The sequence below is a fragment of the Rhinolophus sinicus genome, linkage group LG01 (genome assembly GCF_036562045.2).
Source record: "Rhinolophus sinicus isolate RSC01 linkage group LG01, ASM3656204v1, whole genome shotgun sequence".
NCBI lineage: Eukaryota > Metazoa > Chordata > Mammalia > Chiroptera > Rhinolophidae > Rhinolophus > Rhinolophus sinicus.
In genome coordinates this window covers 199,782,056-199,805,760 of record NC_133751.1, presented here as the reverse complement: position 1 = coordinate 199,805,760, position 23,705 = coordinate 199,782,056, and the positions used below count along the sequence as shown (strand labels likewise).

The window sequence follows — 23,705 nt, the reverse complement described above, 5'->3', positions numbered from 1 at the left end:
TAATAGCCCCTTCTGCTTCTGTAGGATGGGGTGCTATTCTCTAAGCCCATTACACCTGAGCTATGGACTCCACTTCTTTCATTCATTCATTCATTCATTCATTCATTCATTCATCATTCCCAACAGCATTTGCCGAATCCATGCTCTGGACTAGGATGAGAATTACACAGAAGTAGAAGGCAAGGTAGATGTTAGAGTTGCCTAATGTTTGATACTCTTTTGGATAAATGTTGGTTTGTATTTCAGTACCCATTTGAACTCAAGCATAACTGAATAACTCATTTGGCCAATAAAATGTGAACAGAAGTGATGTGGCTCTCTTCTGGACAGAAATGTTAAGACTCATCACATCTTTTTACTCAGGCTCTACAACTGTGGAAGCCAGGATGGAGATGATTGGTGCCTCTGTTGTCTGGGCCTCTCTGTAATTACCACGAGTAGAGTCTCCTTATTGATCCATGATGGACAGTTAGCATAAGTGAGCACTTTCACATTTTAAAGCCTATCCAACTGATAGACCTTTTCTCAAGAAGCTCACAAACTAGTAGGCAGACAATATGGAACCTTGGTCCAGAAATGTACTGTACATCACCAAGCAAATGCTTAAGGTTCGAAGAAAATAAAACATGGTAATCTCCCCTCTAGTCTCTCTCCTGTTCTTATGTTTCATTCTGGTTTCCATATTTGACCACTTTTAGTCTGGTGGCATTAATCACACCTCTCACAAATCATAGGTGGGTAATCTCTAAATGAATTAAGTCTACAAGACTGGAATAATAGGACATCAAAACATTTTTTAAATTTTGTGTATGCCCTAGAATTTTGACAGATCGGAACATTTTCAGCAGAGGAAATATTTTTCTCCTAATCTCATATCTGTTCATTCTCTTGTTGAACAATTTCAAAATAAGGAACTTCCGTAGCTGGTAATAATGTTGATACAACTGGAAAAAATAGTTGATATTAACTGGGTATTCTTGTTTTCACTTATTAGGTGTACTAGTAAAATATATTAGAGGAGCATTTCTTAAACCCATTTTTTTTTTTTTGGTTTTCATGCACAAATGTATCTAACAGAATCGATAAATATTTTCCCCACCTTCCTTTTCCCACTCCATCATAATATAAAGTTATCCTTACTTCCTGTAATTGTCCTCATAATAATGTCCTGCCCTATTGGACTCCGAACTACTTCCTGCAATAATTTTACATAAACGCTAAATTTTAACTAGGTTGAACGACTCAGGATAAAAGGCAAGACACTGCCACACAAACGGCAACTTTGACAACACTTCTCCTTGAACCAGGGGGTGACCATGACTTGCTGTGAAGGATGGACATCCTGCAATGGATTCAGCCTGCTGGTTCTGCTTCTGTTGGGAGTAACTCTCAATGCAATACCTTTAATCGTCAGTGCAGTTGATGAAGGCCGAAATGAAAACCCCATCTCTTGCTTTGAGTGGTGGTTCCCGGGAATTATAGGAGCAGGTCTGATGGTGAGTAGCATTTATTTGACTTGATGTGGAGAAAGGCCTATTTGACCAAACTCCTAAAGACCATCTTTCAGCCTTACTTAGGATGTCTTGACTTAGGATACAGTGAGGAATGGTGGTATGGCATTAATTTATATTGGTTACCAGTGAAAATGACTATTTAAATAAATTAAACATGTGATATAGGCTAGGGAGCTTGGGCAAAAAAATTCAAATGGATAAAAGTTGGCTGGGCTATTACCTATTACATTTCTTCACATGTAGAGCTGCTCTTCCAAGCTTTATAGTGTTAGGGATCTTTGGAATTCATTCCCTTAACTTTCCTTTGCCAATACCATTCTCAAGGTATTCACTGGGAATACAGTAGGAGGGGGAGTGCTTGATAGGAAGAAACATTCCATGTACAATTAAAATCCTGGATGATGATAATTGTGGCACAAATACGGCACTGCCTGTACCACAGGGAGTTGGCCTAAGAGATCTGGGACCTGAAACCCTGGCTCTCTGACCTCGGGGACTTTCGACTCAGATTTTACATACAGCCCAGGAAAGCATGGTGCTTGTTTCACGTTAAACTTAATAATTATTAATAGGTCTATGCTGACATCTGAAGCCGAGCCGTGTAACACAGAAATGTCCAATGTACATGATCGTTGAATCATCTGAGGCACTGGCAATGGATTTATAGATCTTCTCCTGGGAGTTCTGCTGCATAGGCCTGGGTAGGACCCACTTGTGGACAGGAATGCATACTATTTTCAGACCTGGCAGACAATCTCAGCTCTAGTTCTGTTCTCCAATATATTACTGTTTGCAAATCATTTATCCTGATTGTGTTTGCATATTCATAAAATTGGGATATGGATACTGAAGTTGGGAAAGTCAGCATTCAGGAGACTTGTTTTTGTTTGTTGCACCACTTGGGTGCTTGCTAAGGAGTTCTGGTTAATGCCGGAGAAACGAGCCTTTGTTTAGATGCGTGTGTGCACGCACATGTGTGTGACTGATATTATCAAAGTGTTTTAGAGATGCTGAAATGTAAGGGTGATTTTTAAGGAAATCCTGGACACTGTTTTTTCCCTGGATCACTAATCCTTAATGATCAGTTACTGCTGTTGGTCATAACCCCAGACTTATATGAAAACACTCTTGGGTTATTATATGTTAAGATTTAGATAAATATTTGTCCTTTGGCTGGAACACTGGACTTGAGACCACACTGTCATAAAAAAAAGCTATTCCAGGAAGCATTCCCTTCCCCAAACGTTGATGGTTTTTCTTTTCTTTTAACATCATGATACATCTATTCACTCTGCTTTTGGAAGAAAGAGCTACTTAAAGGAAAAGCTTTTGGCAAGTAGTGGTGGGCTTTCTGCAACCTACCATGAAACTTCTCTTCCAGGCTGAGAGAAAGCAGAGTTCTCAACAGAGTGATGCAACTGTAAACCTTTGTGTTTGTGTCTGCCCTTCCAGAGGTTTCTCTCTACTTGAATAGTGTCAGCTTCCTTTGCAGATACTTAGACCAGAATCCAGTAAGGAGCTGCTGACCGAGTCTAATCAACATGGCAACTTCCACGAAGCTCCTGAAAGCTCCTGAGTTAAAACAATCTATTAGAAAAACTCATGTACCTTTAGATATAAATTGACTCTACTACAAACCTCATCACTATTAAAAAAAAAAACGTCAATTTTTTTTGCTGGCATCCAAGGAGCCCGAGGTGATGATGACAAAATGCATTCCATGTATTCTTCTGGGAGAATGGAGAGGGGGGAAGACAAAGAGAAAGACACAGAAAGACCACTGCTAAGCGCCAACTGCTGGCTTCATACTTTACACTGCTCTCTCCTTTAATCTCTAGAATAATCTGGCTGAGCAGGTATTATCATCTGTATTCTAACAGACCAGCAACCAGAAGGTTAGGAATGTTAACAAGATCACACAGTAGGTGTGAAACCCAACTCCAGATTTATCTGACTCCAAAACTCTGTTTTTCACCGGTATTAGCACCATTATCCACAATACCTGTTTCAAGCTGACAGAGGGGAAAGGTCCAGTTCATAACTTAATCCATAAACTGATGTGACCAGGAAACTGAAGCATAGTAAGGTTATATAAATCTGTGAAACAGTTTCAGAGACTCTGACTTCCTTGTTCTAAATTACTTTATCACCCTCAATAAATGTTAACAGAGTATCATACCAGGCTATCTCTATTCCTCAGGATGGCAGAATGTTATCAAAGCATCAAACTACTCTATGCAAAGTTCAATAGGCACTTTATAGATTGAGTGCCAAACCCTACACGTGGCACAAAAACAAACAGGTGGGTTATAGAAAGGTTCAGAATACAGTGGTATTTTCATGGTCCTCAGCTATATACGGAATGAGGAAGAATATCTTTTTCAAAGGGAATGGTGTCCTTTCCAACATCTGTCAAAATACTGACTAGTTCAAAACACTGAACTCTCAGAATACTTGTAACCATACGGAAAACTTAAGAAGAAATCACTGCCTGTGTTGAGCACTTTTGTCATAGCTCTTGAAATCTTTCCAAAGTTGCTATAACATTTGAAATTAGTATTCATTCAAAAGCAGATTTTGCAGGAAGTAGCTGATAATAAAATCTATGGAGTTAATTATTGATTACTTCATAAAATACATTCATTGTATGGTTTTATGACTTACTCTAAACAGAGGTGAACCTTTTCATCTTTTGAAAACATAAGGAGTAAAAGTGTTATGTAATTAATTTTCTTCAAGTATTACCTCTAAATGAAAAAAAAAAAAATCAATAGATATTTTTCCAAGTACTAAAAAAGACTTGAAGAGTTTCTTCTAAAAAAAAAATATGAAGGCCATTTTATATGAGATTAATTGTAAGCCTGACCTTAATCATGCTTATTCACTAAGTTCACTTATTATATAACATATACAAGGGTAATTCATCAATTATTAAAGTCTTAACAGAGAACAAATTGTTCAATGTTAAACAAATTAGAAGATGTTTGTATAACAAGCATTTGCAAAATGTAATTTTTATATTCATGATGAGCTACGGGTTTTGTGTTACTCTCATGCGCAAGTATTTAGAGGATAAAAGTTTGAATTCTATCACAGAGTTTTAATGGTCTACAACTCTTCTGTACTTCATTTCTAAAATCATATACTTTACTTCTAAAACTGAATACAAGTATGGGTTTCTGTAAGGAAAAATGAATACGTTTTTCCTTTATAAAAACAAACGACTATCAAGACTGTTCATTTCACAAAAACTCTTATGCATTCAAATGTGCTTAAGAATGGAAGAGAAAGAGTATTCTCATAATTGCTCATTTTGACAGATTATCTGGAAGACTTATAATTCAGTCACACATACATCAACACACTTTCACATTTTAATATCCATCCTATAAAGAGACACTTCAATTTCCAAGGCTCTGAATGTGCAAAAAAGTTGAAATATAGTGAGTTTTCACATTACCCATAATGGTGTAATGAAGATGTGTTAACATGCCATGAAGTCAACTGGGTGGGGAGTCATACACGATAAGTTATTTTTACTTTATAAACTCCCTTTGCAAGGCAAGGGAACCATGAAAGTAAATATTTAGCATCTCTGAAATAAATTAACCCTCAAGAAAGTTAGCAGAGTTTAATTCACACCAATAAGTGAAATGGAATGATTTATCGATGTAAGTTGTAATTTAATGTTGCTCCAACTTTCTTCTAACAAATTTTCTAAATCAGTGATCAGCAAATTGTTTCTATAAAGAGCCAGGTAATGAATATTTTAGGCTTTGAGAGCCAGTCTCTCTCACAACAATTCAACTCTACCACTGGTGTGTAAAAGCCGCCATAGACAATGTGTAGCAAATGGGCATGGCTGTGTTCTAATAAAACTTTATTTACAAAAAAGACACGATGGGCCAGTTTGCCACTTCCTGTTCTAAATTATTTGTTCCTTAGGCTCAGAGGTAGTATAGCTTATGAGCACGAAATAAGTTTAGTCCATGAACACTCACACCTATTTGGGGGCTAAAACTTTTCCCCCTTTTCTTCTGGGCTCTTTGCTACACCCTGGAATGGCTGGGCTGCCAAATATACACATGGTCTCTGAATTATAAGGGTGCTGGTGTTGAAGGTTACATGTAAGCAAAGTTTGATAACAATACAGTGTTCTCCATAAGTGACATGGAGTCAGCCCAATGTCAGAGTGGGTGATGTTTTTCAGGAAAGCTGTCTTGTAATAGGTATGACATGTTAGACCTGCTCTGAAAGAACAAAGGTAGATGTGGTCTCGGGGAAAAAACAATCAGGCAAGGAGCGGAGGACAATGAGATGACTGAGGGTGGTGTGGGGAGGATGAGAATGGACAAGCTCTATGAAGGAACAGAGCAGAATTACTGGCCAGTTTGGACCAGTGGTGAAGAACCTGGCCTTGGAATCCCAACTCTTCCACTTTCTTAGACAAGTTACTCAAACTTTCCGTGCCTTCTTTCCTCATTGTAAAGCGGGGGTAATGAGAGCACCTACCTCCTAAGATTGTTATGAAGCTGGAATGAACTAAGCCACGAGCAGCATCTGGCATGGATAACAGGGCCTGGCATGTTGTTGGAACTCAAGCAAATGTTAGTAAACAAGAGAAGAAAGGCGTCAAGTACGCAGGGCAGCTGTGCTGAGGTGGCCAAAGCCTTGTGGCTAAAATGCAAGTGGAAGGAAGTTATTTACATTCCAGTCTTCAATAATACAAAATTTTTTCCAATAAGAATTTCTAGTCATAGCTGCTGACTAGATATTACCCCAAATTTAAACCCCAGTCCTGAGAATGTGATGTCATTTCTTACAGCTCTCCTCAGCATATTTCCTTTGACATAGCATGCACTATATACAAGATTTCTGAACATCAATGTAAGGAGAGGCCATTACCTACCATGGATAAAGGAAAAGAAAGGAAAATGTGGAACCAAACATAATTCTCAAACCCTAAGCTGGGGAACTAGTGAGATGGTGACCTTGGGAGTGAGAGGAAAGTTAGGGAAGTGGGCAAGGCGTGGCGACAGAATTCTTAGTTCCTAATTGCCAGGCAAACAAAAACATCAATTTCCTTTCTGGATGCTTGCCAGATTAATTGAGTCAATTTTTGGGAAATTGGATTAAGTGGCTGCAGATTATAATAACTAAAAAAAAAAAAAGGGAAAAGTGAATTTTGGATGATGCCACCAATTCTTTCAGAAACATTCCTTCCAAAACAATGAATAACTCATTCTATTCAAAATCCAAGTCTCTCTAAAGATGACTAAGACTAATGTAGATGAAAGAGTTCGAAACTTACCCTGAAATCCCCGATCCCTCCTCACTCTTTAATCTTTGTGGTTGGAATGGAGATCACACAGTTCCCAAGACCAAGGGCACTGCCACATTTCCTTCTTGTTCTCTTGAGCCTGGATTTCCCACAACTGGTGGTAAATGGAAGGCAGAGATTACTGCTTGTGCATCTGATGAGAAGTAATAATACCCATCTTTCCTGTTCATGTAATTTCCAGGTCATTCCAGCAACAGTAATGTCCTTTGCAGCGAGAAAAAGAGCGTGCTGTAACAACAAAACCGGGGTGAGTGTGGTGCGCCTGGCCTGGGAGCAGGAGGGCAGAAAGAGTTGTTATGCATCTAAGCGAAGCCACCTGGGTGGTCGGTAGCTACCAAATCACTGTATGGTTCCAGCAGCAGGAAGGACGAGTCTTAGAAACATGCTATTTAGGACGATTATATCGTAATACGGAAAAGTGTGAATTTTTTTTTTTAAATAAAAATTTAGCTTTGGACCCAGCCTCAGACCTTTCCTCAATCTTCAGTTTCACCAGCCTACAGGTTTTCAAAGAAATATTTATCATTCACACAGAACCGTGTGTGACTGAAATATCAATTTCAATACTAAAACACTCATTACTTTTGTGGTATTATATGAAATACTTCAGGAAAATGTATCCTCAGTTCTCTCATGCATGTGAAAAATTGGTTGCTAGCTCTGAATGACAATTGCTCTTGTCCAGTCAGACACCAGTTATTTTTCCCAACATTCAGTACAAATGAATAAAAGTTTAACTAAGTTAAAAGTAAATTCATACTTATTAACCTTCTGTCACTATGATCAGAACATTTTCAAATATGCTGTCTTTCTTAAGTCCCTCAAAACCCTTAAGTGGAAATATTCTGACCTCGGTTTTATTGACGGAGAAATTGATCCTCAGAGAAAGCAAATAACTTGCCAGCATAGCACAGCTAGTAAGTGGATTTTTATCTGAATCATTCAGACTCCCAAATTCAGTCTTTACTCTGTGCCATGCACATGGTTCTTAAGTAACACGGAGGGCGCTCATACTTCTCTAAGGAATGAGGTAGATCAATAAACAACAGGCCCGGTAAATATTCCTGTCTGAGCTTGAGGTTTAAAGCAATGGTTCTCAGCCTGATGGGACAGTAGGATCACCTGGGAGGACCTTAAAAATACCAACGCCTCTGACCCCCGAGTCTTCATCAGTATTTTTCAAAAGCACCATAGGTGATTCTAATGTGCTCCCAGGGGTGAGAACCACTGTTTAAAAGGGTACATATTTATTTCCATATTACACATTTATATCCCTAGCAGTTAGGAAATTTATATTTTAAAAAAGCACCTTTTTCTGACATTTGATATTTTTCTAGGGTTATAATTACTTTGATATTTATAGTCTATCTATTCCTGATACCTTCATTGCAGGTATTCAATAAATATTAGTTTTCAGTTTCCCCTTTGTCTCTTTTCTTTTTAAACTACCATAATTTGCAGTTTGATTTTGCATTACCTCTATATTGTATTCAAAACATTTTTGAGAAAGATATCCTAAGATATTTCTGAATCCCTGAACTCAAAAATATCAGAATACTTATATAGATTTTTCTCTTAAATCACATTTCCATTAAGAATCTCCCCCCACACACACACATCCTTTCATTACAAATTTGTCATCTTTTTCAATGATCATTTAACTTTGCACTTTCGTTGGAGGACACAGTGAGTTGAGCATAACCAAACCACTTTTTGACGCAGGTGTTGGGCTTAACTCACCAAGAGGCGTAGCTCTCTACGGTTAGGCGTAGCCGTACTAACCCCGAAAACAACGGGAACTCATGCTGCAGTCACATTACGGGTTGTCACAGGCTGAGGAGCCCCTGGAGTGCGGGGTTGGGGGACCCAGCTCTGCGCTATGGCGAACAACGGTGCTGGCTGCTTAATCAGAATCACCGGGTCATATTGATTAGGTGCAATAAAGCGAGTTTAGCGACTTTTCTCACTTGGTGGCAGTCATGTGAGGACTGGTGTTTAAGTCATACCTTGTATCTTTCAAGTACAGGTAAGACAAAAACATCATAAAAGTCACAAAGGCTAGACCTTGGGAGGGAGGGGAAGAGGTTGCCACCAACGCTTGCCTCCTATTTTAACTGTTCCCACTATTGCCCCTACTTTAACTGTTCCTTGCTCCTTCCCTTCGTCCAATTGTTGATTTTGTTTCTGAATCTTTGGTCCTGCTGAGTTATTTAAATGAAGCCCAACTCTAAGGGAAATACAGATCTTGGAATCACTTTGTAAAGCCAGGCCTCTCAATAGTGGTTAAGTCAGAAATAACAGATGACCAAAATATAAACATAGTGGCACTTCTTGACGAGCAAATTTAAGTAACTCGCACAGGCCACAGTAGTGTGGAAAAATCAGGATTCGAACTAGACCCCAAATCCATCATTCGGTGCTTTCAGCAGGAAGTAGTGTAGGGTAGTGATTAAACCCTGAGCGCTAGCGCTTTCCAGCTGTGAGACCCTGACACTTTGTCAACTCCCGAACTGCAATTTCCTCCTCCATAAAATGGGAATAATAGTATCTACCTCCTGGGGTTATTGAAGCATTGTAAAGCCTCAGGTCCTTTGACACACACTATAGCCTTTATTCTGCATACTCCATAAAGGCAGGTATGAAGAACACAACACGTGATCCCTCTGGGAGCTGCAATATTATCTCACCAAAGGAAAAGTATTCTTTGCCTTCATTTCTGCAGATGTTAGGTCATAAATATCGTTGACTAATAAAACAGTGAAACAACACAGAGCTTCTTTTTGGAAAACATATACATACACCAAGTTTCATTTGGGCCATACTTCCTATTATCAGGTTTCATGCTTTTGCAGCCCCCCTCCTCCCCCCCAAGTCAGGAAAGATTGCTGGTTGCTACGGCTGGGTGTGTGAGCTACCGCCATCTAGTGGATAGAGACTAGCGCTGCTGACGAACATCGTAGGACACATGGAAGAGGCCCCAAAGCAAAATGCCCCAACGCTAGCAGTGCCGAGGTTGCAGAACCCTGTTCTAACACTACGCTGTTGACCGATCACTACAAGATGCTGACCACTGGCCACTTAGCACATTAGGGCCAGATCCAGATGAAAGATTTGGGAGTCAAGAGACTAGATATCAAAGGGTGGGTGGTTAAGATCAAGGTTTGATGAAGTACGAAATGCACAGGATAGGAAGGAGGAACCAGATCACAGCGGTCAGTTGAAATGCATAAGGCTCAAGTACACAAAAGCTCAAAATTTTCAGAAATAGCGGCAAGACCAATAATCTTTTAGTGAGTCTAACCGAATGGCAGATTCTGTGCCCTGTCTTTTATAATTCACACCTAATGAAACTGTGACATTCAGATCTAGGACTACAAGGTGGCTGGAGAATGGCAACAGTTGATGAAAGACTGCAAACGCTGCTGAAACTTTGAAACAGACCAAGAACACGTCATCAGATGCAAATGTGTCTCCTTTGTTTTTCAGATGTTTTTTTCATCGCTTTGCAGTGTAATCACCGTCCTTGGTGCTGTGTACTGCATGTTGGTGTCTGTCCAGGCTCTCTCAGAAGGGCCTCTCATTTGTCACTCTCAAGGCAACAGCACTTCCAATTGTGAATTTTCATTAGGAAACGTTAGGTGAGTCACCGTTCACTGCCTTACATAGCGGCAGCTAGTTAGATTAGAAAGAATAGTGCGGTGCTGACACAGTGCCATGTTTTTGGGTTTTTTTGGATGGAACAACAACTGCGACAGATTCGTAGGGATTCAGCATATACATTCCAATTGGCACAATCTCATAAAAATGGAGGGAACACTGCATTAAGAATGCTTTGGGTATGGTCTTGTCTAAGAGGAGTAACTGACTTGGATGGCTTATCCTTGTCTTTTAAAAATCTGTGGCTGCATATGTGTGTATGTATAAAAAAATTCTGTAAGTACACACCAGAAACTTAACTTTCATCCTTTGTGAGGGTAATGGAGGACGCCCTAGGGGAATGAAGGGCACAGTGACTTTCGACACTTTTGAACTAATTTAAAAATTGAATAAAAACACAATACATAAAATGTAGAGCCTACCTATAAGCCCTAAAAGAAACCAAGCAGCCGAAAGATTCATGCAGACACACTATATGTAGATGGTAGGCACAGGAGTGAATCAAAAGTTTAAGTCATGTAGAAACAAATAATATTGAAGAGTTACATGTCAATGGTTCATTTCCGTCTTCTGCCGGTCTTGTGCCTGAATCTAACCCCAGTTAGCACAACTGAAAGAAAAGAACAATCTGATGCATTAGTTATCTATATGCTGCTGAGGTTGGGAAAAAAAACAGATTTCACTTTTGTAGTTACATAAAAAAAAGTTCCCCCTTTTCCCTTATCTTGCTACATTAAAAAAGAACATCTCTCAAAATTTGTACACCAGTTATCAATCAACATCCAAAGAAAATTCCCTTTACTAACAGATCTAAACTGTAAAATTAGATTGTAACCACAATGCTATACACATTTGTTCCTGAGCAGATACAACTCAGCGTGCAGCAGGCACCAGGTGAAGCTCGGGAGATAACAGAACTCAAGGTGTAAATTCCCACTCTACCTGGGGTGCGAGTTAAGTTACCACAGTGATCCTAGGTTTTCTGCAATCTGCAAAAAGCACACTCATACTCTACGTGCTGAAACACTTGGGTTTCCCCAGGTTAAGCGTCAGTTGCTGTTGCCCAAAACATAAACTAAGAACACTTAGTCCTATTCTGGAGTAAATCGAAGAAAAATCCATCTCAGCATAGACGTGTTAAGGCGACATGTTTCTCATTTTCTGTACCTTGTTACTTCAAGGTTAGAAGGTATAGGCACAAGTCACTTCAATTAGACAGATCGAACATGTCTTTTCTGAGTAAAATTTGTACATCTGGTTTAAGAACAGATGCAACACTGAGGTTTTGCACTAAGAATTGGGCTCCTTCACAGGGGAAGCTCCTTTCTTTTCGTATCTTTGGCGAGTAGGTTGAAACCCATGCAGTTGTTGATATCCAACTATTTTTGGCACAGAAAATTTCCTATGGTTCAATCTAAGAGTAGGTACTACAGGAATGTTTGCTGACTGATGAGATGTACAATGAACATTAAGTTTTATAGCCATTAGAACTTAAAACCCTGACCTTAGCTGTAATTTCTGGGCCCAGTATTTCAAAAGTACTTTGTTTTACTCTTCTTGTCCTTTTTCTGGGCACAACGTTGCATTCTTTTCATGGCCAGTGATATTCCTGAATACCTTCCCATTTCTTTCATTTTCCAGCGACATTCATGCAGAATCCTTCAATCTAGAGTGGTACTTCAATGACTCTTGCATACCTGTACCTCCTAGTGACGTCAGTGCTCCCACCACGAGTAATGACACCATGGCCAGCGACCGGAAAAAATACAGCTTGCACTTCAGTTCTAAAGAAGAGAAACACAGGACTATCCATTTCACAGTATTTTTAGGGCTATTGCTTGTGGGAATTCTTGAGACCCTGTGTGGGCTCAGTCAAATAGTCATTGGTTTCCTGGGTTGTCTGTGCGGAGTCTCTAAGAGAAGAAGTCGAATTGTGTAGTTTAACGGTAATAAAATGGGAATAACAGCAGTTGGAATCATTTGAGAATTTCATTTAAAAGATACTCTTTTTAGAAGTTAGAAGTTCAATAATGAAACATTATTTAGAAAGCTGTATGAATCATTTTAGGCCAAAAGCTTTTAAAGTCACATTTAAGGTGATTAAAAAACCCCCACCCTTTACATATAAAGCATAACACTTTCATATGGAAAAGGAAAGCTCATCAGCTGGTCACTGTGGGAGCAGGAAAGAGAAGGTTCAATTTGTTTTGAATCTTTCTGTACTATTTGAATTTTCTAACGCTACATTCTTGTGTATGTAGAGGGAGGGAGAGGGAAGGAAATGGGAGACAGGGAGGGAAGACAAGGAACAGAAGTCATCCTGGAAGTGAAAGTATGGCATCTTTTTCTTGTAGTTCTTTACACTTTCAGAAAAAGTAATAAATATATAACCTAAATCAAGCTTGTAGACTGAATTCCTACCTTATAGGAAATCCAGGAAAAGAGACATTTTTAGGGAAAGACAAATTCTAAAGAGGGAAGGTCAGTAATCTGACAATAGTCATAGTCTTCTGTTTTCAAGAAAATGTACAGGAAAAATGAAAGGTGGGATGGGTTGAGAGAACTATTCGAGATTAAGAGAACAAAGAAATGTGATTCAATTAATGTATTGTGTGGACCTTGTTGGGATAACGGAGGAAACCTATTGAATTGGTTTAAGGTAATATTAAGGACTTGTTACTTTTTTATGTTTGATAATGGTTTTATGGTTATACAGGAAAATGTCCTTACTTGTTATTATAGAAATGTATATTCATGTTTGGGAGAAAATGTTATGTTTTTAAAATACTTTAGCCAAAAAATGAAACAATGGAAAAATGTTATATTTAGTTAACAGGTTTATGTTGATTCATTATACTCTTCTATTTTCCTGTATTTGCATTTTTCACAATAATTAAAGAACAATAATAAATACCTAGAAAAAAGTCTCTCAAAGCTGGTTTCTATATAGGACAATTTTTAAAAGGCAGGATAACAAAACTGTTTTTACCATATTAGAATGTTATAAAACAGACAAAACTAAAAATTTGCAGTTTTCTGAATATGATCATTCCTGCAATTTATTTCAATTATTTATGTTCACTGGGCTTAAGGTTCTACAAATAACTTTTACGATACTCATACTGTAGCCGCCCCTCAAAAGCAGTAACGTCAAGAACTTACATTTTCTGAATCCATTTGCTATAGAAAGACCTTCTCCCTATGCTCCTGTAAGTATCTATTTATCCTTAAGGTCTAGCTTAAATATCTCCTACTTGAGAAAGCCTTTCCAGAATGCTTCCAACAAACTAAGGTAGCACTTACCCAAATCACAATTATCACACTTGTCACAATGTAACATAAATGCTTTTATTTGTACCTCCATCGATACAAGACAATTTAAGAGAACAGGGCCCACTATGTCCTTTTCATCCATTTGTTCATCAGCTATTTCGTGCTTCAAGTTAGGAAGGCGTCTCTTCTGCCCAGACTCCACCCCCACCCATCTACTCTGGCCAAGCCCTTCAGGCTTCAACACAAACGTCACTTTTTCTGAGAGGTCTTCCCTAACCTTTTACTCTCTCCTTTAGCATTCTTTCCTTTATAGTGCTCATCACAATGGTGGTACTGTGTTTCCCCGAAAGTAAGACCTAGCCGGACCATCAGCTCTAACGCGTCTTTTGGAGCAAAAATTAATATAGTATAGTATATAAGACCAGGTCTTATATTAATTTTTGCTCCAAAAGACGCATTAGAGCTGGTGGTTCAGCTAGGTCTTATTTTCAGGGAAACACCGTAGCATTTTTATTTGTGCCTATTTCTTAAATTTCACTCTTCTCCGTATGACCACAAGCTGCACGGGTGCAGGGATCTGTGTTTGCTGTTATTCACTCCTCGTATACTCAGTATCAAGTACAGTGCCTGACACAAAGTAGGGATTATAAATATTTTGTTGAATGAATGACTGAATGAATCCTATCTTTACTACTCAGCTTTTAGTGAAGAAGATGCTTATTCATTGAATGTCAAACTGCTAATAGCCACAAATTTAAACACAAGTAAAACGAACATGACAGCTCAGTGTGTGTAACTGACTGAACGTCACAGAGGTCAGTGATGATGCACACAATGTTCTCGGCACCCTGGAAACGGGTGAGAGATGACCCGGGTTCCCTACAATCACGAAGAGACAGGCTCAAGCCTCCCACTTCAGAGGGCAAAGGAAAGGATGGTTCGCAGCAGCACAATCAGCTGAAACAGCTGGTAAGTTACTTCTTTGCTATTTTTGTCTTGTGGAAACTGCTGCCATGAATTAAATGCCTAAAAGCCTATGGGCCACGTGTGGTTAGGTATCTTATGGGGACATGTCATCTTTGTTCTGGCATCCGAATTTACAAATGTATGTTTTACACACACACACACACACACACACACACACACTATGCACTTAGCCATTTACAAAGTTTTTTATTTCTCACCTCCATCCCCATGTTCAATCTTGTTTTGGAATCTTTACCTTTTTAAACTTTATCCACCATGCGAAACAGTCTCTTCTCTCCCAATCTTTCAGCATGTATCTCGAACTGCTCTTCCTCAATAAAATTGTTTTCACCATCCTCTAATTCTTTAATAAACATTATCCTCCTCTTCCTCCAATAACCTGTCAATTCCGTAGAGCAGCGTTTGTGGCCAGTCTGCTATAACCTTAGTACTTAGGTAAGTGCTGGGTACACGCGTCTCTGCTCATTACATGCTAAATAAAAGAACATTTGTAACACTGACATTATAAGTAAAAGAACAGTTATGGTGAATTAAACCTTTCCAAAATAAAGGCCCAGAAAAGCAGTTCAATTTCAATGTCAAACACAAGAAGCCGCAAAACAGACATCCATGCAGGAAAGGAAGAAAAGTGCTTCTGAAAATATACTACTACTTGCATAAAATTATCTCTCAAACTGTAAATAACTTGCAATGCTCCAACAAATATTCCTAGGAGAAAACAAAAGCAAACCTTTAAATACAGTTCTGAACGTAGTACAACATACTTGCTATACTTAGCTGTATGATATGACTGAGAGTGTCAGATTGACCCGTTACTGGCCCGACTGTACCCTTTTTTCCCACTGTTCCCAGCACCTGGAATCTATTCTGCATTCTCTGTTTGTTGAAATCCCATATATTTTTCAAGGTTTGGCTCAAATATCTAAGAAGTAGGTCCTATCGTAATTAGGAGTGAATTTGTTCCTCTCAACTCCAAAACCACTTTCTTCAGTGACAAACACCTTCTTGGAGGGGGGAGGGGCAGCATAACCGAGCTTGGCTTTGTCGTGCCCCTTCGATGACTAGTCGACTTCTCATTTACCCTTTCACTGAGGGAGCAGTCTTTTGGGATCCCAGCTTTACCAGGAGTCTCCTGTTACAGCTAGCACCTGCCCAAGATGTGGAACTGTACTCGCTGCCCCCAGCACAGCCATTAAGGGAGACAGGTCAAGCCTCCAGTGTTTGGTAAAAAACAGGGAGAAAATTGTCTCCAGGACTTATTTTACCAGTACATTCAATTCTCACGAGATTTAGTATATTAGCTATCTATTACAATGGAAAAAGCATACACAACTCAAGGTATTTTCATCTGCACCACACTGTAGGTATTACAAACTAGAAACCCACTTGTAATGCAACCAGTGCCTGCTATTCACTACCAGGATGAAGGCGTGAAAAGCAGCACAGGAGGCTCTCACTACCTGCCCCGTCATTAACTGCATTACTTGCTCCTGAGACAGACTCAGGTTCGTATCAGGTATTACATGGAATATAGCTCACAACACCATTTGATGAAACAAAATCTTTCAATAAACAAATATTGCTTTGGTTGACAGTTTATTAAATACACTGCAATTGTACCTTATTCTGTAGTTTTTTTTTTTTAATCATTCACACATGAACTGAGTAAAAATGTACTTTATAGAAAACCGTCTGCAAAACTAAAATAAAAACAAGAATGCACATTTTACACATATACTAGGGAAACTGCTGAAAATGTTAGGAATTATTTTAATAAAGATGATCATGAAACATTGAGGTGGCTTGATTTTATTAAATCTGACACCAGACCAGGGCTTCAGAAGTATTAATGTTGAAATCTGGATGCAAACATGACCGTGAACAAAACTATTGAACAGTATTTGAGAAACAGGACAAAAGAAAGGATTATCTTTCTTATACAGATCTTCTTCTAATTGCATTCTCTACCCCTTTCCCATTCAGAGAATTAGTTGTGCAGACTGATGAGGCAAAAAATTAATTCCTTAAAAAAAAGCAAACTAGAGCCTATTTACAAAACATGCACAGGGAGAAGCTTAGGTAGGTGTTACTGCAGAACTGGTTAAAAGTGAATACAGCTAAGTGCGACAGAATGTATCTTTACTTCTGCAAATGTAAGTCTTTCCCCCTTCCGTTCTGGAAGAAACACATTTTCAGTGCATGGACTATAAAATGGCATACATTGCAAACACAGAAACAGAGCAGTCTGTCAATTTTTCACATTTCCAGCTGCTGAGATGGTATTTTTGAGCTGAGGTTACTTCTAGCGTCGAAACCAGAGCCAGCTATTAAGCAGCCAGAATGCTACAGTAATTGAATACATGACCATTTCTCTTTTAGCACGTTCTTTGTTCTCTTCTTCTAGAAGTTGTAGGCGTCTGTTTAGTTTGATTATCTAAGTGAAGAACAACAAAAACAAAATAGAAGCTTTAATGCATGGAGTAATCAGTCTTATAAAGTAGTATAATTTATCAGAGGAATTATAAACATGGAAAGTTTCCTTTGGAGCAAAATAAACAAAACTATATAGAGAAAAAAATGTTACCCATGACAGCTTAAATTCACTTCCTCTTCTCCACTCCCCAGATTTCTGAGTAGGAAAGGATGTGTTTTCCTTCCTTGATTAGACAGTGAGGTAAGGAAGCAGTTGCATGCTGCCCTTCTGGCAGAAAAGACTGAGCACACACAGAGGCGAGCTCAGCACAGCAGACAGGACGAGGGACGCCTGCTCCTTTCTATGCCCCATGAGAGGTTTTCACCTTTAACCTGCTGTCATTTCCTCCCTTTGCACCTCCCTGATTTACTGAGAGGATCCCATATATTCATCCACCGCAGTGGGCCCTGTCGCCTGCCCCAAAGACCTTCAGGGCTGTAAGGCAGGTCCCCCAGCTGCCAGAGTGTCGCTGGTGACAGCACAGTCCTTGGCTGGTGGTCCCTGCTGTGAACAGCCCTGCTGAGTGACTGCCCTGCCCAAGCTCAGGCTCCCTTCCGGGCAACGTGCTCCAGCTCGGAGGGCTCATCCCAGCCTCAGAGCTCTTCACGGGGTCGGCTGCACACCGCCTCTGTTCTGACTACACTGCAGCCCACATTTCCCTTTTGCCAATCCTGCTTCCTTTCCTTCCCCCCCAGACGTTAACCTCGAGAACACTCCCCGGTAAACTTGCTCCATGCACTCTTCATCCCAGAACCTGGTTTCCAGGGACTCCAACCTGCAAAGTCTACGTGAAAACACTGGGAGCCCTGTAACGCAGTATGGAAGTACAAGGGATTATTATCATCAGATTAGAGAAGCTAAAGGAGGAAAAATTCCATAATGCCAGAATTAGCCCTTCAAGGCCTGAGAAAAATGGGGAGAAAGTCTACTGACAGAACAGACACAGCAGTGCAGGGATAACCATTTTAACAATCTGAAAAAGTACCTCAGTTTTGATCAGTGTTGGGCAACTATTTTTCTGTTAGGGCCAATTCAGTAAAAAATACAAGTGCTTCAAGATGACCTTTTCCCTCTATTCAAAATGAGAACGGTTTATTTGAGCCCATGGTATAGCATGTTCTTATAATACCGATCCTATTTTAATGTCAATGCAAAAACTGGCATTGCTTTGGGTCATTAAAATAGTTCTATCTGGGCATATCTGAGAAGCAGCAACCAAGGCAGCTTTTTAATATCCCCCTGACAGTGGACATTTTGCATCTTGAAGTTACGTGACCCATGAGCTATCTAATCTACATCACTCGACTTAACGGACTCCACACTGCTGAGCTCCCAAACTGGAAGCAAAGAAAGCTGCAGAAGTAGTAGCTTCCACTGCTGCTAGGGTCACAAATATGAATTCTGTACAACCTTCTCGTGATTCAGTTTTTGTTATTTACCTAAGAAACTCACAGTTTCCCGACTGGCTTTCTACTCCTGTTAAACAGGTTTCACAGCCATGGGACTTGTTTATAATTACTGTACTTTGTCCTCTACTAGTTCACCCTTTTAAGTTAAGGATTAAATGAATGTTGCTAAAACACTGAAAGTAAAATTATACTTTCAGAAAAAACAAGGTTGTTGCTATAATTGTGAGTTCAATGGTAAATACCAAGGAAACCCTTTTTTCAATAGGCAAAGTATAAATAATATATATGAAAATATGTAAGAAATTATGATATAGCTTCATTTGTTTCGATAAATGAGACTGAAAATGAAAACGTAGTATTTGCTTCACATTATCCCTTTATTATATTAAATCTTTAAAATAATATTCTGATTTATTCTAATGCTGGAATATTTAGTTTCTTGATCTTTTCTTAGAAATACTTTTATTTTCATTCATTTCCCCTCCACATCTATTGACATAGACACAATGAGAACACCAAATATGCCTTTCCCACATGTGTGTGTGTCTGTGTGATTTAGAGACTGTGAGAACCTGTTAAAATCATACATATGTAACTGTCGTTCTAAGTAGAACTTAGTATAGAACAGGAGAAACAGGTGTATAAAGACCCTATGCAAACCGAGAACAGTGTCCAAAACGGAGTTCCCAAACACAGTAACACAGGTCCCAAAGCGATTGCCCCACAGTTCAAAAAGCCAAGCAAGGACTTTATGGCTTTACTGGTTTGCTAAAATGTCAAGATTCTTTGTCATTGGCCAGAATTATATCCATTCATTCTGGTAATACTGTTTTATGCTGATCAAAACATGTAAATGATGGTTTTAATACAGCTTTAGTCAAAATGGGAAAATCAATTATGGTTTAATAAATAGTCTGATACATAAAATATTTCAATTCATGAGCTCCACAAGAGAGAAAATGATGAGATGTTAGAAACTATCACATTAAACATTATATGGCTCTCACTTAGGATTACTACTTATTTGGTTCATTAAATACCTGTCGTCTTAGTGAAGCTGCATCCACAGCAGTCATGTCATCTGCAGTCCCTTCAATTGTCGTGTCTGCATTTGCAATGCCATACCTAGCACATATGAAATAAAAATACAGCTTAGTATTAGACTGCAACTAAGGGTACCTGGCAAATCATGCAACGTGTTGTACGATGCTCAAAGAATTGTTCAAAAGATTCATAAAACAGTATGAATCACTAAAATATTGAATAAAGGAATGAATAAATGAAACAAGCTGAATAAAGGAATGAAAAGGAAAAAGCTTAAGAGAACAACTACCTCAATATTGGGAGTGTCCTGAAACTTTGAGAATGAGAAGAAACCCTAACTTAAGATACAGGTAAGGAGACACTTTTCAACTCAGAGGGACTGCCATCGTGAAAAAGCATCCCTGGCTAAAAAGATGTGAGAGCTGCCCCTCTAGGATAACAACACAGAATTCTTACACAAACCTGTGTCCATGTGTGGTTCCATAGAAGTCCCTGCTGAAACTCACGGGCAGGGAACACTAACTCTAGCTAAAAAAATAAGACTGACCATTTTTTTATGGTCATTTCTTGCCATTTCTACTCTTTACTTCTTATTTTCAATTACTCTATACTGCATCTCCCATAGCAGCAATTATAAAATCACCTGAATACATTTTGCCACTACATTCAGACCCAGAACTGGCTCGATAACAAATAATTAAGAGGCTGTGTATAAAATAATACTGGAAAGCCACTAAGACAAACTCCAGAGAAAGCATATTAAAAAGTACTTTTTGAAAGTTCAAATTCAGTTACTTCTAAAAGGGCAGTGATTTTTAAGTGAATGACAATACGCCTCTGAGAAACAAATACACAAAAACGCTATTCTTCCTCTTGCCTGGATTTCCACTTTTAAAATATATTTTAATTAACAGCTTTATTGAGATACAATTTACATACCATACATTGCACTTCACATTATTTCCATCTTTGCTCTTTTATCCTGTATGGTTATTTCAGTAAAATGGCATATTAACTTTTCTGAATGAACAGAATATAAAGAAATTGAATTTAAAAGCTATTCCTATATAATCTACAGAGTTGGCATATAGACCATATATTCTAACATTTCAAGCAAGTCTCCATTATAAAAGGTACATTACCACACAGAGGGGTATGAAGAGAATTATATTTTTCATCCAAACATGTTAAAGACAAGTCTATTCAGAAAATCCTTTTGTTTCAAATACCTTTGAAAATAATCCAGAAATACTTTAATGATTCAGTGTCATCACTCTGAACACTGATGATAAATAAGTATACAGTTTATAGTTTCAATGACAGATGGTGTGTACTGACTCTAGATAATCTAGAACAATCTCTAAATGTGCCTTTGATGGCTAAATTAACTTGCTTTTTTATTAACTACTCTTTCTTTGTGGGAACAGAATCAACATCCTAGAACATTGAGAGAAATTGCATCACTTAGAGAAGAAAGCTACTAAGTTAGCAGATGCTGGAACTATGGGTTTACAAACATCTGAATTAATTATTCTTTTGAACATTAAGACAGATTAAACAATTAGTAGAAAAAAATTAAGGCTTGACGGTTCCTCTTCTCTACATTTTATCCTCAAAATAAAAACTTCTATTTCCATGAGATCACAAATGAGATGGGTAATTGGAAAAAAAAAAAAATTAAACTATACAAGCAATTGCTTCAAAAGTAGAAGGACCTGGACTGAACTTAGAGAATGAAGTATAACTGAAAGGTTTACTAAATTTAAATCCTGAAATAACTAAGGTTTTCAATATATCTAAAGAAAATCTTCATTTGCAAAGAAATCTAAGAATATAGCAAAAACAATTGACCTACATAATTCAACTTAAAACAGACAAAAACACTACTTTACCATGTGTTTTAAACTAAAACCTGTCTTTATAAGAAGTGAAAACTGTGAGAAATGTTAAGTCAGATCACTGAATGAAAATACTTTCACAGAGATAAAAGAATCACAAACTTACTAGAAATACGTAAGGGAAAACCTACTATGGATTGAGCTAACATTGTAAAAAGAAACAAGCCAGCAGAGGCAGGGACCACTAAGGGCACACTTCAATTCCTCTAATCTGAATTCACTATTAATGAGAAACTGGTGTTTCCTTCTTTTCTTGCCTTAAAATAAATGTGTCAGCATCCTCATCACGGAAACAATGCAGCCAGTTTTAAATCTACTGCTATAGATAATATATTTCTGCTTAAAATAAAACAAAATTGGGTCTGAAAAAATTACAGTAATGTTATCTGTGCATACCAAGTATTTTTCCCCCATGAAGATGGAAAATGGGGATGTGGGCACTTGAGAACCTTAAGTATTTGTATGTGCCATTCTATCTGTCCTTGTGCATGACAGAAGAAAAAATTACTCCGGTTAAGCAGGAGTGAAAGTGAGAAAGGGGCAAAAATAAGAGAAGAGCTTAAATCAACAGTTGACAAAAATTCTTAAAATTAAACTCCCTTTATAAACGTTTAATTTCCCCAAACTGTCAATGCTGATTTTCCCAAATTTAGGATGATGCCTTACAGACAGCTTATCTACACACTGAAAGTGACACAGACAATAACTAAAAAGGAAATGCTGGACAGAACCTCAGGCAACAATTAAACTGATCCATACAAAACAAGATTTAAGATTATTTTTTCTGTTTTGGCATGATCTCTAAGCTATTAAAATTGTGCTTAAATACTCAGCCACATGATATTTTATCAGCATTTTCCCTCTTACTCTGGTGGCCCAATGTGGTGACTGACTCCTCACTGTTCTCAGAGAAAAGTCTCACTCACAGAGGAGAGCTGTATGATACAAAGGCATGGCTACTCCATGTATTACAGCCTGCAAAATACATATCCAGTCAACTATTTACCCTGGTAATTACAAAGTCTCAGATTTACCTGATGTTGTCGTGATGAGGGTTAGAGCTGGCGGCAGCAGACCCACCACGCAACACAGGTCTAAGGCAGGGTTTTGCAGAAGGCACAAGACAGAACCAGGAAACAGAGAGGTAATAAAATGAAAGCAAAAACAAGACAGATAAATGTCAAATGGGATTATAGTGTACGTTTCAATACATTTCAAATACTTCCAATATCTTTGTCTCACATGTCCTCCATTTTATGATTTTCATAAATTTAACATTTTCAATGGGTTAAACAACAAAGGGAATCTATGCAACAAAATAGCACCAACACAGAAAATAATTTTTGCGGGGGAGGTTAAATTTTAACTTATGAAATTCAAGACAGAGGACAACTCTATTGGAAGAGTATCATTTCTCTCTTCTAGTTGGAGAAAAGGTCACCACCAGCATTAGAAGCATGTCGGGAATGGCTTAGTAACACCTGCGTGGTCATGGTTGCTCATCTGCCATCAACAGCTCTATCTTGAAAATGAACAAGTTCACATAACTCCCATTTCCCACAGCTGCTTCCTCCCCTCTCATTAATTTTGATTGTGCCTGATATCTTCATGTGGCTGTGTCTCCCTCAAACCCTGAGCTTTCCTGAGCCAACCCGCACGCCTCAGTTCTGGAGCGGAGGCGTAAGGGGACACACTGTAGAGTGCTGGCCAGTGTTGAATGCAACTTGAGAGACAACCAGGAGTGACGTACAGGGCTGTGGGAGATGAGACTAAGGAGCGCTGGGAAACTTCGTGGGGATTTTCACTTAGTCTCAGTACATGCTGTTTCTAGAGAACGATTTGTTCCTTACCTAGGTAAGCAGTAACCTTTTCCCAACACATCTTACTTTTTAAAATCAGAAAACAACAGCTCCACAAGGTCACTGGTCAACACTCCCCAAAAGTAATCAGCAATATTTACTAAACAGAGAAAGGAGGTTGGGATATTAGGACCCATCTAAGGACTTTAAGGATTATTATACTCTACTTTGAATGTCTCATTCTCTAAGTATTGATCAGGTTTTGCCTGAATTTAAATATCAAGGCAATTCTTAATTATAGTAAACATTT

At 38.5% G+C, this 23,705-nt stretch overlaps 2 protein-coding genes across 34 annotated transcripts in view; one reads left to right on the top strand and one right to left on the bottom strand.

The window, feature by feature from the left end:
- The first annotated feature begins 1,264 nt into the window (after positions 1-1,264).
- On the top strand, positions 1,265-13,425 carry TM4SF20 (transmembrane 4 L six family member 20). Its single transcript, XM_019737356.2, has 4 exons — positions 1,265-1,496; positions 7,037-7,102; positions 10,342-10,493; positions 12,154-13,425. Exons 1-4 carry the CDS (start codon positions 1,317-1,319, stop codon positions 12,449-12,451), a joined length of 696 nt encoding a protein of 231 aa, XP_019592915.2. The 5' UTR covers positions 1,265-1,316; the 3' UTR covers positions 12,452-13,425.
- A 2,926-nt stretch (positions 13,426-16,351) lies between these two features.
- Positions 16,352-23,705, bottom strand: part of MFF (mitochondrial fission factor) — a 31,146-nt gene continuing 23,792 nt past the window's right edge. For 31 of the 33 annotated variants that reach the window (XM_074314286.1, XM_019737372.2, XM_019737374.2 and 28 more), the window contains 3 exons: positions 22,631-22,690; positions 19,695-19,779; positions 16,352-17,206 (listed from right to left, as the gene is read on the bottom strand). In XM_074314286.1, coding sequence (XP_074170387.1) covers positions 17,075-17,206; positions 19,695-19,779; positions 22,631-22,690 — 277 coding nt within the window. In that variant the 3' untranslated portion in view covers positions 16,352-17,074. The remainder of the gene's footprint in view (positions 17,207-19,694; positions 19,780-22,630; positions 22,691-23,705) is intronic. The other 2 variants (XM_019737391.2, XM_019737393.2) reach the window with 1 other exon arrangement.